The following is a 15,502-nucleotide window of genomic DNA, read 5'->3' on the forward strand; positions in this document are numbered from 1 at the left end:
CCCGTCGCACACAATGGTACAGATTTGTTCTTTGCCGGATGGGTATTGAATATTTTAAGATATGGGGAGATATTGCGGAGGTAATAAAATTATTCAAAGACATTACCGTATTTTCTCAATTAAACGCCCCCGGCGTTTATTTCAAACTTGGCTCCGTGGATCCGGCGTTTATTTGAATAGTGCAGTTTACTTGAACAAAATGTATTAAACAAGGGAATATTATTTGGACATGAATGTATCTTGCCATCATACCAAAGCATATTACACCACAAATAAATACCAAAAGGCTAACTTACCACTCTACCTTGGAGACCCGGCGACGGGGCCCGGCGTTTAATCGAGAAAATACGGTACTCAGCAAAACAGTGTACCTGACTTGTGACATTTTATTCTTTGAAAACTCGTTATTAATATCGTTTCTTTGAAAGGAGAGTGTCAACAGATACACCACGACTGATGATCATCTAAGTTCTAATTAAGAAGGGAAATGCACGTCCTGGCCTACAAAGATAACGAGATTATTTACATAAAACATCTTTGTAGAAACGCCATCTTTCAATTTCACTTTTCTTCCAGTCTTTGAAATAAACAAATGGTTTATGTATTGTATTGTATTGTATTGTATTGTTCACTGAAAAACCTTTTTAGGAGTGTACAATAAAATTTTATCTTTTCTTATCTATGTCCAAAAACTCTAAATGGAAATGCACACTAAACAGGCTACGAAAAAAGCCAATCTCCTCCTATTTTTAAACGCTGCTGAAAAAACGGGGAAAAGCTGAAAATTGTGACATGCGAGTAAATCATTTCTTCCTTATTCTAGTGATGCACAAAAATATTTTGCGCATGGAAAGGATTATTCTTTCATCGACTAGGAGCTTTTGTCCCACATTCCATCTTTGGAGTGGTAGAAGTGATAAAATCCGGGCATGCGCAGTCGCTCGACTTCTAACCCCACCGACAGTACCCTGTCAATCATTTCCCAGTCCTCCCCGCCCCACTTGTCATGAAAGTCCTGGACATTCATTCCTCCGAATCTGTCCCAGTCTGACTTGAAGATACCTGCAAGTACACAAGGTAGTTATCAACACAAAGTCAGTACAACCAAATATTTTTCGTTGTCCTCTACAGTCCTCTGGGCTTCTCAAATATCATCATCATCATCATCATCATCACTTGACATTATATATTTATGGGTTAGAGACTGTTGTGAGTGTTTTGTTGACAAATACACGCACGCGCTGGCCGCACAATGAACGAGAAATGTTCAATACTGCACGAGGCGTAGCCGAGTGCAGTATTGAAAATTTCGAGTTCATTGTGAGGCCAGCAAGTGCGTGTATTTGTCAACAAAACACGAACGGACAGACTCTAACCCTTTTAATATACAATCTGAGTACACTGCAAGCGATCATCGACTTAACAACCTTCAAACAATAAGCTTTGTGTTTAAAAGTATTAAAGAAGTCTAGTAGTACATAATTACACGGGATAACATCAATAGTATAAAATTCACAAATAACCCGTACAGAAATAAAGCTTAAAATGGTTCGTAAAGTCGTCCATCAGCTGTGGTCGTTCATAAAAACAGCAGTGAAACAGTCAGCAAGTCGATGGCTTTCACAATCAAGCAACTACAAGCAAGTCAATCGCACACAAAAATCTATTTATTGAGCTGCAGTTTACCTTTGAACATAAAAGCGCTTCAAGTTGTTATCCTCTTCGATTTTGTTTGGTATTGGATCATTGATAATTTGAAGAATATATTTTTCTTCCACTTCTACAAGCCTTGAAGCTGAAGACATTTCAATAATGCACGATTTGTGTGCATTATTGTCAATACTGCACTGTTGGAGTTTGATATCACTTAAACGAATTAGTCTTGATAAAAGGCAACATTCATTTTCTTTTAATACAAATGATAAAATCAAATTCTAATTTATTTAATATATTATAATTTATAAACAACATGTTGAAATGGTGCACTCAAATATTGACTTACTGAATATTCCAAAGCCAAATGTTTCCCAGTAGCCTTTGGGTTGAGTCGTACTGGTCAGCGGTCTACCACAGAAAGTTAATCTGAAGAGAACTGGAGTAAAGGCCATTCTCCCTTCCACTGTGTGCTGAGCATGCGCGAAAAAAGAAAAGAGTTTAGCTACTGTTCCTCTCCATATACCGTAAAATTCCGGTTGTAACCCCACCCCCCCGCTTATAAGCCCCCCCGGTTATAGGCCCATCAACCTGGAAACAAAAAAATACATCCGGTTATAAGCCCCCCGGGAATAAGCCCCCCTCTACCGGATGACAGTACTGAACAGGGCTAAATGTTGCCTTTTTGTGCGTTTTTAACTTAAAAACGTATTTCGATCAACACTCCCGAGGCTCGTTTCGAAACGTTTTTTTTCCTTCCGCTTATAAGCCCTCCCGAATATAAGCCCCTCCGCTTATAAGCCCACCCAAAAACCCTTACGAAGTTGTATAAGCCCAGGGCTTATAACCGGAATTCTACGGTATAAGGTTACAACTTAAGTTTCTTTTAATGTAAACTTAAGTTTGGAATAGTTGTTGCTCTTGCAAGTGATAGAGGTAAGTGTCCAACTGGACACTGCCAAGTTTCATGCCCAGCACCCTAAAAACCCAGCCTCACTTTATACACAGCCGTTTCTCGCCCACTATTGGTCTGCTTGTACATGAAATGCACCGAGTAAATCAAGATGAAGATATAAAGTAAATTGTTGTTGAAGAAACAAGAGAGTCATTATTAATTTTTAGCTGTTTTTCCAGGCCACAAGAACAGAACTTGAAAACATCAGCCTGACTTTTTCAAGTTGAGATCTAAAGTTCCTGCTGGCATCACATAAATATCACTTGTTTATAGCTTCAGTACACCGGCAAACAAAACTGGACCACTATTCGTAGGTTTTCATTTGTCTTTAAGCTCTTGAATTTGTGAAGTGAAGCTCGTGATAGTGTCCCTTTACACATTTCAGGATTGTAGTGCACGCTTTTAATTTACTCATTTGTAAGACACCCTTTCTCGAAACAACTGACTAACCTAAAAAATAACTTCAATTATTGAAATGCTGTGATCAACATCGGGGACTTCTTCTAACTAAAACGGCATTCACTGCTAAAAAAAACAGGCGAGGAGAATAAATAAATTTATCAGTCATTAAGGGTTACCTTTCTGACAGCGCTGAAGAGATTGGACGGCGTATGAAGATGGAGATCAAACAACAGTACTATGCTGTGTGGGTCACTAATGGTGCTGACCGCTGACTGGATAGCTTCAGTCTTGTGAAATGTACCTGAACGCTTCAGAACTCTGTAATTCTTTAAAGAACTTCTGTTTAAATGACAAGAAAGTATTAATTCACGACAACGCTCTATTGTTCTGATCTTAAATATAGTAGAGTTCTCTTGGGTTAAAGTCTATTGAATTCAAAGCACTTTTACTCACTTTCTGCTTTTGTTCACCGTTGCTATTTGCAATCAACGATGTAATAGACAATCTTTTCGCCGACACCTTTATGACGACTTTCAAACCAAACCACTGCACTGCTCGGCCAATCAAGAATCAAGTTTCCTTACAATTCCGAAAGATATAGCTGCTCGATCTAGAAGATCGCAGGGCAGTTCGGGTCAGTTGCCAGACCCTCCTCTGGCCTATTTGAAATTTGACTTAAAGCAGAAAGTCTAACCTTCACAAAAACCTATACGAGAGATTCAAATTAGGCTAGTCTTGGCCATGGGGTCCTAACTATCGAGTGATCGGACTTCTTAGAGGGCGCGTTTAGTTAGGAATTTAAAGCAAGTCTTTGACATAGTATTAATTGCCCTATGCGGATAGTGAATTGTAACTCTGACAATTATTGGCTTCTGATTGCCTATGAAGTTTAGAAAACTGATTTAACATGCGGTTGACAAACGTTCCACTGCAATGTGCGTTGTAAGTCGGTTTTGATTTACTTATTCACGTGTATACCGATCTAGCATACTTGCCTACCTCCTCAAAGCTTCTTCAATATGTATGTCCTGACTTCCATAATCCACCACGATGATATTCACGTGATCATCACGTGTTTCTTCACAAATCCGGGACATTTCGTTGATAAAGTGTTGCGCCCAGGCTCCCTGGTTCTTGACAGTCAAAATCACGTTTATTGCAACTTTCCTTTGCCAAGTAACTTCTTTTGGTCGACACAGGCTCGAACTGTTGTGGAATCTGTACACGAAATCCGATAGTTTTACGATCTTGTTCCGAGCTCGCTCTCGGAATACGATCTCGAGGAGATATCGATTACCTCGCAGGGCATCATGGTTCTTTTCAATGTTGACAATAGCCTTTAATGCGTATTTCCTGAAAACATAAATTAAAAAAAAAAACAATCAAATTTTAACTTATCCATGCTAAAGCACGTTGATTAGACAAAGATCTGATAAGCAAGAACTAGTCTAGCTAACTTGAAGTCCGTTCAAATTTCTCATAATGTGTTAGAACAGTAGAAATATATGCTTAAAAGGGAGCAGTTAACTAAAGATGAGCCCCTTGAACTAGCTAGCTAAATGATCTTTTGTATCAGATTAAGCTTCAGCAGAAGTGCATAATTCAGAAACTGAAATTAAATCTGTAAGGGCATTGCCCCGAAAAGGTAGAGTTCATTATAACATTCTCTTGGACGTTCTTTTACTCTAATTTTGTGCATAATGTACTCTTGAGTACGCACTGATCCGGCCAACCCTTGCCAGGCCGTGCCCATCAGAAGTGCTCTAGCAAGGTCTTAAAAAAATTTGGAATTTTCTTCCAATATCCATCACTAGTTCAACAAGCCTCCCTACTTTTAAGAAAAAGGTGATTGATTTTTTTAATTAAATGATACTGGATTGACCAAGCCACACCATATTGACAACTTAGGTGGCCTCGCCAAAAAGCCTGATGATGATGGTGATGATGATGATGATGATGATGACAACGTTTCTCTCTCGCGACCGTCAATAAAGGACTGATTTGAAAGCTAGCTACTGATCTTTTAGGGTCCAAGTGTATAATGACTATAATGAAGAAATTATGTCAATTAAAGACAGTAAACTTACTTGAAATTATCTATGTAAATAAACCGACATCCTTTACCTTGGATATTTCTCATCAATTTTCTTTACAAACATCTGAACAAGTTCCAGCACTTCGGCCTCGGTAAGAAAATCATTTCCTTTGCAATCTTTACGCTGTTTGTTCCCGATGCAAATGAATTCTTTTGTGCCGTCATCTGGGAAACGGGAACTAAAATGTGTTTGCCAAATTCCTTCAAATCGCTTAAAAGATCGTTTTTTGGCGTATGAGGGCTCATATGAACAACTTGGCAAAACGGATAAAATCTCCTCCGATATGTCTAAAAGTTGATCGAAGTTGTTAATGTCATATCGATTTTCTAGGTCAAAGTCTTCTCCAAAATATGATGAAAATTTGTCTGAAAGTTTGCTTTGTTTCTCAGGTATTGTAATGCCTTCGTAATCTTCATCATCCTCTCCCCCATCGGCATCATTTAATTCCGTATCAATGACGCTACGAGGAGCTCGAAGCAATTCTTCATGGTTTGGAAACGAAGCTTCGTTAGTTATGAGAGGCGAAAGAAACTCCCTGGAAATTTCCGTAAACATTTGACTTCCTGGAACTTTCCACGTGACGTTCACATGATCACGACGCATCATTCCACCATTCATCACGTGCAGCACATCAAAGAAATACTTACCGCCTTTTTCGAGATACAGTTTCCTCGAAGTGCTTGTAATAGGTTTTGCTATCGATTTTTCCTTATTTTCTTTTGCAATTTTTGCAATTAACTCAACGTCTATTGTATTCGGTTTCTTACTCAGCCAGAACTCCGCATAAACATGAGCATCTAAGTGAAAAGTGTAATTTCCCGTGTGCGGCGGATGTATGTATCCCATGATTCTCTGCCCGTACCAGGTCCCAAGCGGACCGGAGTTGATGGTGTGACGTAACAAACGTTCTTTCGATAAATTGGGAAATAAGGGATACTGTCTCAAACTGTTTACTTTCGGACAGCACAGTCCTCTCCAGATGTGAACATTGACGCTTCCCCTTCCAAAAGAATCAGGCGTTCGGACGTCAATTGTTTCAGCCATTTCGCCATTCTTCGCTTTACCTGCAAGTTTCGTCGTTTTAAGAAGATGATATCTGCTACTATTTTCATCACTGGCGGATCTTGATCTTCCCCTGTCCCCTCCTCTGCCAAAATCTCTAGCTGGTAGACTGGGCGCTAGGTTCTTCGTCGCTTTCCATTCTTTCGAGGTTGAAGTCTTCGGAAATAACTCAAATACAAACCCATTTTGCTTCACGCGTCGTATGATCAAAGTAATAACGAAAATAGTGATTAACCCGAAAAGCCATCGGCGTGGAAAGAACCGGCCAAATCTGCGACGAATTCTTCTTAGCATGTAGCTGTGTCTAAGTCCTTGAATGCTTCGTCGCGTTACCACGTTTAGCACTGATCCCGACCATAGAAGTTAAAAGTTTTCTTTCCAGAGATGATTGTAATTTTGACTAAGTCAAGCAGTAGTTACCTGACGGGTATTTTGATTTCATTAAGTAACCCGGCGCATATGTTGCGATTTTGAACACAACCAACATGGCTGAGTTCAGGTTTGTTGAAATAAAAACTCCGGCTTTTTCTGGTACCAGTCGGAGCAAAACACTGATTTGTTGACGGTCTCTATTCAACCTGTTACTGCTGCGGTCTTAAACGGGACTACGTCACGGGGATTTCGCAGCTTTTTGGGCTAAACTGTTCTGAATTAACCCATAAAAACAATTTATTTTAACATCTAATGGGAGATATAACCTTAATTTGTGGATACAAATCAAACTACGGCTATACTTGAAATATTGATTTTTTTGAAGGCGCCCGGAAACAATTTGAAAAGCTAAGCCTTAATTTTTCAAGTTACAAACCATTTCCATCCGAGCCATCCGCTGCCAAAATCGCTCCTTGACAGTTTCAGTGCTCCAATATAGCATTTGTTTTTAATAAAATTGGATCATTAATGTTAGGTTTCCTACGAAACAGATAAAAATTTGGGCTGTTAATCCATAACAAAGCACCTTTAATTACGGTGCAAGAGTTCTTGGGGACATACCATTATTTTTTTGGAGGGGGGGATGAAAAATTTTCCTCTGCAAACTTTTTTTAGTTTATGCACCTCTGCAAACATTTTTTTTCGAAATTCTTACTATATTTTGTTATACATATCGTGTTTGCAAACAATTTATTTTGTCTTTCCAGGCCCTGCATACAATTTTGTTCAATATTTTTCATCCCCCCCCCCTCCAAAAAAATAATGGTCAGTCCCTTAATACTTGGGATTTGATAATATGTGCAATTCCCTATTATGATCAAATTTTTTCAACAAACTCTGAATGAAATTCATAGAGCTTTTTAAATTTAAGGGAGAATTTATTTGGTTGTCAAACAGCATGGAGCGCATTATTATAAGTGCGGGCAAGGTACCACTTATTTCGGAGTGCAAAGAGAGTGGACGTCCTGAATGTTTAGAACTGAAGTTTTTGGTACAATTTCGACAAGCTATGATACCATTGAGTCTCTAATTGTCATCATAGTTTAAAGAAGGATGTAAATAGTGTCCCATGTCCTATGTCGTATGACGAAACTAGCTCTAACGAAGCTGAGAAAGTGCTAACTTTATCTGCCAGCTGTTTAAACATGCAATAGCAGATCATAGCAATTAATAATCTCAGTTTTAAATAAAAAACGCAAACGAGGGTTTTTATTTACTGTGTATTCGATACCAGAACAGGCCTTTTTCGCGCAGAGCTAGCAGAGCTAGAAAAACAGAAAGTCATTTGTCGAAATTCTCTTATTTAACACATCTAAGTGTAGCAAGCATCTTAATTTACAATGTAGATTTAACATCCTTGTTTAGCAACAAACGTTGTGACTGAAAAGCAATTAATCATTGATTGGCATTTGTTTGTAATGATAAAAATTCCACACACTCTAAAACGAATTCACTGAAGACCTTTTCATCGTGTTTGACACCTTCACCTAAAAAGCCTGTAATGAAAATTGTACTCGGTTTCCTGGAAACGTTCTAAGCTTACAAAGTATTATAAATCTTGATGATCTGACCTAAATTTTCCTTTCCAAGCAAGTTAAAATAAGTAATTAAGAATTTAGTTTTTACTCGAGGTTGTTTAAGTAAACACTTTATGCACACCGGCATTCACAGTTTCCCTTACGAGTGAAATTCATAACTAAGTATTGTTATTATTATCGTCATTATTGTTCGTTGAAAGAGAGGAACATCTGCCCTTTGCTCATCAAAAGAAGGAGAGAGGTTTATTAGCAGTGTTTAACATACAGGGCGCTCAGGTATATCGTCGTGGGACGTTACTTTTTTCTCTTTGTTCTAAAATTGTCATGCTTGTGTGGAAAGAAATCTTGCTGTTGGCAACGCTTAGTTTTGCTGCAGCGAGTCCAGTAAACGATGAAACGAGGCCAGGTAGGAAGGATTTTTTTGGTTGTTTATTATGATAAGCTGTGGCAAAATTTGGTCAGTTGCTGTGCTAAATTTTTAGAACGTACAAACTACTGTGTAAATGTACAAAATTGCTCTTTGCTGCCATGTTACTTTACACATGTTAATCGCTTTCAAGTAATTTACAATGTACATTTCAGCGTTTCAGAATCTGCGATCGAAATTAAGTAGGTTCGATTGTGATCAGTATGGTTTGCACTGAATTAAGCGTTTTTTCGGGGTCAAGTACATGTCAATTTTCTTGTTGTAAAAATAATTCCAGCTTCTCAGTTTTTACTCTTTAACTAAAGTTTTCTTTTTCCTTTTAACGTCCAACTCAACCGTGGAGAAAAAGTATAAATTATAATCAGTTCTAGAATTGATCAGTATGTTTTTTCTCCTGAAGTGTCCATTAAAAACCAAGCCTACATGTCATGAAATTTTAACAAATCGACCTGTCGGCTTTTTTTATACACACATCTTTTATAAAATAGGTCAAAATAACTGTCTGGTTGGCGTGCAGCTGGGAAACTGTCGAAGATCGCACAAGCAAAGTTTATCTGTTTTGTTACTTTGTATGCGCGCACAGAGGTTTTCACAGTTGTCCTTGACAAGAATAAGGCCAAGTAAGCCGATTTGATCATGAAAACCACAGCTAAACTATCAAGCACGTTCATAAGATGGGCCTGCTAAACAATGAACTATTGTTATCTATAGCAAATGTTGAATACAAAATTTTAAATATTTCCATTTAACATCATGGTTGCATGAAGAAGAGTAAACTTTCTTTGGATAGAAATGTTGGTTTTTTAGCAGTTATGGTCGTTAATGTCGTATTTCCAGGAAACCCATGTTTTTCGTGGGCGGTGTCCGTGGAAACTGATTTTGAGCATTGGAGGAGACCTTTAATTTGCAGTAATTTATAGTGTCTGACAGTGACATCAGTACTGATAAAAAATAACGAAAGAGTTTTATAAAGAAATCTGGCTTTATTTGTAGAGTCTGCTTCATACTAACAGACGCTTTGCTACAAGCACCCATAGTTACATGGGCTGTTTGTATAAATTTATCATCACACAACAGTCCACAACAAACGAACTGCGCACGGGCACATCTCGCATATGTGTTGCCGCCAAGCGTCTTCAGCTTGTTTGAAATCCTCTTCTTTCAAGCCAAAACGTAGAAATTTAATTAAAATCTCTGTAAGTCGAATATGCATAGAGAATCAAATAGGCGTTATCCATCGCCCACTCAGAGCTTTGTCACCTCGTAGTTTGGTTGGCAATAGCATTTTTAGTAACTTTTGTTTACAGATATTTTGCACTCTTACAACCTCAAGGCACTGAAGATCGGATTTTTTTTCGCCTTTGTAACCAAAAAAGCACGTTCAACGCTTTTTTCAGTACACAGAGAATAAAGGATAACCCGAATAGGTTCATTGTGTCCGAGAATATTCAGACATCGAATAAAGACTTGGCTGGTAATCTGTTATATTTCGGTATAAGCTATACGGGCTAAGGCCTACTTTGGGACCCAAAATCGCCGTAACTTTGGACGACTTAAGGCGACTTTAGGCGATTTTAGCTTATTTTGTGCAAAATTACGGGCGATTTTGGGCGATTTAAGGCGATTTTGGGCGACTTTAGGCGACTTTGGGCGATTTTGAGCGACTTTAGGCAATTTTAGGTGACCATTTAGGCAATTTTAGGTGACCGACCTAAGTACAGTTGTGGTATACATGTACATGGGAATCATCATGGTACACCATAAAGCATTGTTACAGAAAACTTAGAGCAACTTTGGGCGACTTTAGGCGATTTTGGGCGACTTTAGGCGATTTTGGGTCCCAGAGTAGGCCTGGGCTAAGAACTCAAATTAACATACAAGGTAGGTTTAAAATACTTTAAATAACGAGACGAAACAAAAAAGTTTTCTCAAGAGAATAGAGAAAGTTCTCTGCTGAATTTCAGTCCAATGTTGAGGAGGGTGCCAGGCGTTTGTTGTAATATGCCTCTTTGTATAGGAGAAGATTACAAAGAGGCATATTAGAGATGTTTCGCATAAGACCATTCCATATGCTAATCATCTGCTATTAGAGGATTTAGTAGAATTCCCCAGGAGACCAGTTTTGATTGCAAAGGAACATGCACAAGCCGTTATTTTTGTTCAAGACAATCATTTTCTTGTCAATTAAAATGAAAGCGTTCTATTTTGGGCAGAAATGCGACGGGCAAAAAAGAATAGCAACAACAACAACAACAACAACAACTAACGCCTCGGCCATGACTCGCAGTCTTTGATATCGCAGTCTTTGATAAAAAAAATTCTTGCGAACCGTGTATGTATGCGCTCATGCATGTTTCGTGTTACCTCACACAAATATCATCTTTATTTCCGAATTTTTTGTCATATTCCCACAAAACATCTTACGCTTTTTTATGTTCACTCAACTTTACTTTTGCGGGAACTCGGTTTAAATAGAGTCTGAATAGCACAACGTGCCTAGGATGACGCCATAGGTTTCCAACTGCTAGGTTGTTTTTGTATCACGACAATTTAACAATCTGCCCAACAAAGTTCTGTTCACGTGTCTCCTGGGTATTTCTGCTAAATCCACTAATAGCGGATCATTAGCATATGAAGTGGGCTTATGCGAAACATCTCTATTACATCAAACGCCTGGCACCTTCCCTCAACAATGGAGTAAAATCCAGCCAAGAACTTTGTCTATTCTCTTGAGTAAACTCTTTTTTGTTTCGTCTCGTTATCTACAGTATTTAAGACCTACGTTGTATGTAAATTTTCCTCGTTTGTTGATGGTATAACTTGTACCGAAATCCTATAACAGTTTACTAAGTCGTCATTCGTTGTCTGAATATTCTCGGCACAATGAACCTATCAAGGTTATCCTTTATTCTCTGTGTACTGAAACTGTCATCAGGTACTGGGTTTTCAAACATAGTTCTTACGTTAATAAGAACAACAGAGAATCAGTCGTGATTTGACTGTTTTCTTATAGATGCCAAAGAAGCGCTGGTAGAAGACGGTAGAGTTTCAGTTAAGAGGGGAGCTGTTACTTCTTCAAAGTACAAATGGCCAACTTCTACTGCAGATGGAAAAACTGTTGTCTTGATTCCTTTCGTGGCGGATAGTGGTATGTGTCAGTCAGTCAGTCAGTCAGTCAGTCAGTCAGTCAGTCAGTCAGTCAGTCAGTCAGTCAGTCAGTAAGTCAGTCAGCCAGCGAGCCAACCAGCCAGCCAGTCAGTCAGTCAGTCAGCCAGTCAGTCAGTCAGTCAGTCAGTCAGTCAGTCAGTCAGTCAGTCAGTCAGTCAGTCAGTCAGTCAGTCAGTCAGCCAACCAGCCAGCCAGTCAGTCAGTCAGTCAGTCAGTCAGTCAGTCAGTCAGTCAGTCAGTCAGTCAGTTAGGTCAGGTAAAAGATATACAATACAGTCAGTCAGTTAGTCAGTCAGTCAGTCAGTCAGTCAGTCAGTCAGTCAGTCAGTCAGTCAGTCAGTCAGTCAGGTCAGTCAGTCAGTCAGTCAGTCAGTCAGTCAGTCAGTCAGGTCAGTTACAAGATATACAATACAGTCAGTCAGTCAGTCAGTCGGTCGGTCGGTCGGTCGGTCAGCCAGGTGGCCAACTTGTCAGCCGGCCGGTCAGTTAGTATTTACATGATATATATTTTTTTGCTATCGACACAGGTCTAGACTCTAAGGCAGAATCAGAGCTAAAACGCGCCATCCAGGATTTAGACGCAGTAACTTGTGTTAGGTTTCAGCCCTGGAGTGGACAGAACGACTATGTTAGTTTTGAGGCTGGATCAGGGTAGGTGATGAGCACAAGGCGGGAGGGGAGGGTGAGAATCGACGAAGTAAGTTCAGATCAGTTTTTGTCTTGGAAGTGACTCCAAAACCAATATTTCATCCTTATGGGCTTAGAAATTATGTTGTAGCACCCTTTTAGCTGTTTCGTCTAGTTTTGTACATAAAGCACGTTATAAAACGCATAATTTATGGTGATATTTGCTTCATTTTCAGTTGCGTATCCAAAATTGGGAAGCGAGAAGGAAAGCAAGTCATTTCTCTTGGCAGCGGTTGCGAGTTCAAAGGAACAATTTTACACGAGTTAATTCATCTCTTGGGGTTCTACCACGAACACAACAGACCTGACAGAGACAGCTATATACGAATTTTTGAGGAAAACATTGCCGAGTGTATGTCATGTTATTTTTTTTTCTTTTTCTGTAAAGATTAATAGTATTGGATTGGAATTTGGAAGTGTTGGTTTTTGTGGAGGGAGGTAAACCGGAGAACCCGGAGAAAAACCCTCGGAGCAAGGAAGAGAACCAACAACAAACTCAACCCACATATGACGCCGAGTCCGGGAATCGAACCCGGGCCACATTGGTCGGAGGCGAGAGCTCTCGCCACTGCGCCATCCCTGTAAACCACTTACAAGTGACGATGTCATTTATTTCACAGGGGGAAAGGACGAAATCATGAAGAAATACCAACCTGGGGTTATGGACAATTTGGGTTTTCCTTACGATCTCAAGTCTATTATGCAGTACGAGAAGACAGCCTTCGCTAAATCAGAAGGCCTGGTAACCATAGAAGCGAGGTCAGATCCTAATATGGTGCTTGGTAACCAAAACGCCATGTCAGCCGCAGACATCATGAAGATTAATAAGTTGTACAACTGTCCGGGGAGTAACGATTTATGTAAGTCAATAAGATACAAAGCTATGTTTCTGTTTATAGATCTTAATTATCGCTCAACGACGTTTTCTCTCTTTCACAAAGGCAATATCCAGATATCCTTCTTTATTATTTAACAAATTATTACGAGGCCTATAGGCACAAAAGAAAATAATAATAATATGATAACAAGGACTTCATTCAAGTGTCACATAAATAAATATTTCGAAATTTAATCTCATTCGAACATAAATAAATAGATAAATAAATGAATAAATAAATGACAATAGAATATAGACTTTAAAATAGAAGAAGTGTAAAATGTAAAATGTAATTAAAAATTAAAAAATTATAGCGGCCTTGTAGCATATGTCACATTTACACTCAGTATCTATTAGGAGTGTAAGGTCTTTTTTTCTTCAGTATGCTGTTTTTGAAACGCTTTTGAGAAATAGACCATTTTACAGTTGTCTGCTTAGTGACCTGGCCTTGGAATGGAAGTGAGGCTGGAGGTGACCTTGTTTTGATACAGACCTCACTGCTTTTGTTGTGTTAATCATGTTGTTTTGATGCTAACTAGTTTGCATTTACATGATAAAGCAGAGAGGTTTGTATCAAAGCAAGGTCACCTCCAGCCTCACTACCATTCAAAGGCCAGGTCACTTGGCAGGCAACTGTAAAAAGGACTATTTGTCCCTGAACCAATAACATTTATCGGTTTGAAGTTTTTAGAACTCCTGTGTGTTTAAGTTAGCGTTTTAAGGTTTTTCGTGCACTAAGAAATCTGGGTAAAAATACCAGTCGCCATCTTTTCCGTATGGTGGATTAAAAGAGTTCAACATGACCAAAACGTGGGTAATCTTGGAAAAACTGGCAGATAAAAGGGTAGAAGCTTTGTAGCTCATCTTGCTGTGTATTGTTTAGATAAAAACATGGAGGTGACAGTAGAAACTGGTGATGGCTGGTGGGACGGCACTGATTCCTTCCTATACCTCGAGCTGATCGGTGATGGTGGAAAGAGGTCTGGGGAGAGTAGTGTTGCGAAAGGTGGTCACTACGACGACTTTGAATCTGGAAAGTAAGGGAATAAATTACGTATAAATTAATTTAATTTTTTGTGTAAATTATTACTAAAAAACAAAAATAAAGGATGTTGAGTTGAGTGCAAATATCTAACTGCATTTATAAGTGTAACCTAGTACGAAGTAGCATTTTTTAGATAAACATTTAGTGCACCTAAATAGGTCATAAAAACACGTGTAAAGTAAGAGAATTTTTGGCCAAACATCAGCAATGAAAACACTTTTATACAAAAATAAACCTTGATCAACTTTGAATCATTTATTAGTGTCGGTTAATCAGCTTTTTAACAACCCGGCTGTCGGAAAGGGTTAAAAGGGTTAAGTACAGTCAACTTTTTTTTAAAACGGATACTGTCTGGACCGGCTCCAACTGTCCGTCTTAGAGAGGTGTCCGTCTTATAGGAAGTTTACTTACAGTAAAATGACCGAAAAACGACAGGGATGGGACCAACACCGGTGTCCGTCTTAAAGAGGTGTCCTTCTTATAGAGGTGTATATGGCATTCATAAGTGAAGATCACTTGTCATTAATTTTTTCTCACATTAGGACAGATCATTATCTTGTGGCGTTCAAGGATGTTGGTCCCATTCGACAGCTGAAAATCAGACTGCAGGAGAACCCAGATGGAAGTTATTTTGATGGGTGGTCGTTTGATCAGGTACAATGATGCCAGCTCTTTCCAGTTATTTAAACAAAGAACGAAATCCCACAAAGTGTTGATGTAAAATTAACCATGTAAAACGTTTTGTAGCTTGTAGGTATAGCAGACGGTTGATACACTTTTTATAACGATAATGTTCAGTTAGGAAGAGAATGGCGACCCGGTTTGGAAGAAAATTATGTCACCTGATTCAGAAAAGGTAGTCCAATTGTTTGGGCTATGTTTAGCCATGTTTACTTTGAAACTCGTCTTTTAATAATCTTTAACCTATTTGCAACATGCAATGTACAATCTGCAACAGGCAACAGGAAACATGCAACCTGCAACCTGCAACCTGTCCTGGGGGGGGGGGGGGTACTCTATATATTTTTGGGTGGAGGTGTGCCGCTGGGACTTCGAAACCCTTACCCTATACCAGACCCTGTTCAGCTGATTTCGCAACCCTTTACTAGACTATAGCTAAACACCGGAAATCGCTACCCTATCCCAGACTTGCCATTTTA

General features: G+C 39.0%; 3 protein-coding genes across 4 annotated transcripts in view; 2 read left to right on the plus strand and 1 right to left on the minus strand.

Annotated features, from left to right (window-relative positions):
- Nucleotides 1-4,672, plus strand: part of LOC144631718 (uncharacterized) — a 140,779-nt gene extending 136,107 nt beyond the window's left edge. For both annotated transcript variants that reach the window (XM_078490237.1, XM_078490238.1), the window contains one exon: nucleotides 4,660-4,672. The gene's annotated coding sequence lies outside the window, so the exon portion shown is untranslated. The remainder of the gene's footprint in view (nucleotides 1-4,659) is intronic.
- LOC144631741 (uncharacterized) lies at nucleotides 369-6,583 on the minus strand. Its single transcript, XM_078490282.1, has 5 exons — nucleotides 5,135-6,583; nucleotides 4,010-4,363; nucleotides 3,187-3,349; nucleotides 2,003-2,126; nucleotides 369-1,062 (listed from the first exon to the last, which is right to left on the minus strand). Exons 1-5 carry the CDS (start codon nucleotides 6,460-6,462, stop codon nucleotides 872-874), a joined length of 2,160 nt encoding a protein of 719 aa, XP_078346408.1. The 5' UTR covers nucleotides 6,463-6,583; the 3' UTR covers nucleotides 369-871.
- Nucleotides 6,584-8,429: 1,846 nt separating this feature from the next.
- On the plus strand, nucleotides 8,430-15,005 carry LOC144632532 (hatching enzyme 1.2-like). The gene is made up of 7 exons (XM_078491200.1): nucleotides 8,430-8,544; nucleotides 11,579-11,713; nucleotides 12,261-12,384; nucleotides 12,597-12,772; nucleotides 13,041-13,280; nucleotides 14,181-14,334; nucleotides 14,885-15,005. The coding sequence occupies exons 1-7, from the start codon at nucleotides 8,463-8,465 to the stop codon at nucleotides 15,003-15,005; spliced, it is 1,032 nt and encodes a 343-aa protein (XP_078347326.1). The 5' UTR covers nucleotides 8,430-8,462.
- Nucleotides 15,006-15,502: the final 497 nt, after the last annotated feature.

Source organism: Oculina patagonica, chromosome 12, assembly GCF_052425735.1.
Source record: "Oculina patagonica isolate OP01 chromosome 12, crgOcupat, whole genome shotgun sequence".
NCBI lineage: Eukaryota > Metazoa > Cnidaria > Anthozoa > Scleractinia > Oculinidae > Oculina > Oculina patagonica.

What these genes read in the sequence shown, in the direction of transcription:
- LOC144631741 (XM_078490282.1), bottom strand. Translation starts at nt 6,462, where the DNA reads ATGCTAAGAAGAATTCGTCGCAGATTTGGCCGGTTCTTTCCACGCCGA. An exon ending in ATTGAAGAAGCTTTGAGGAG is followed by an intron (nt 3,350 to 4,009) that starts GTAGGCAAGTAT and finishes TCATTTAAACAG; the next exon opens with AAGTTCTTTAAAGAATTACA. An exon ending in ATTTGGCTTTGGAATATTCA is followed by an intron (nt 1,063 to 2,002) that starts GTAAGTCAATAT and finishes GTGTACTTGCAG; the next exon opens with GTATCTTCAAGTCAGACTGG.
- LOC144632532 (XM_078491200.1), top strand. Translation starts at nt 8,463, where the DNA reads ATGCTTGTGTGGAAAGAAATCTTGCTGTTGGCAACGCTTAGTTTTGCT. An exon ending in AAACGATGAAACGAGGCCAG is followed by an intron (nt 8,545 to 11,578) that starts GTAGGAAGGATT and finishes GTTTTCTTATAG; the next exon opens with ATGCCAAAGAAGCGCTGGTA. An exon ending in TCCTTTCGTGGCGGATAGTG is followed by an intron (nt 11,714 to 12,260) that starts GTATGTGTCAGT and finishes CTATCGACACAG; the next exon opens with GTCTAGACTCTAAGGCAGAA.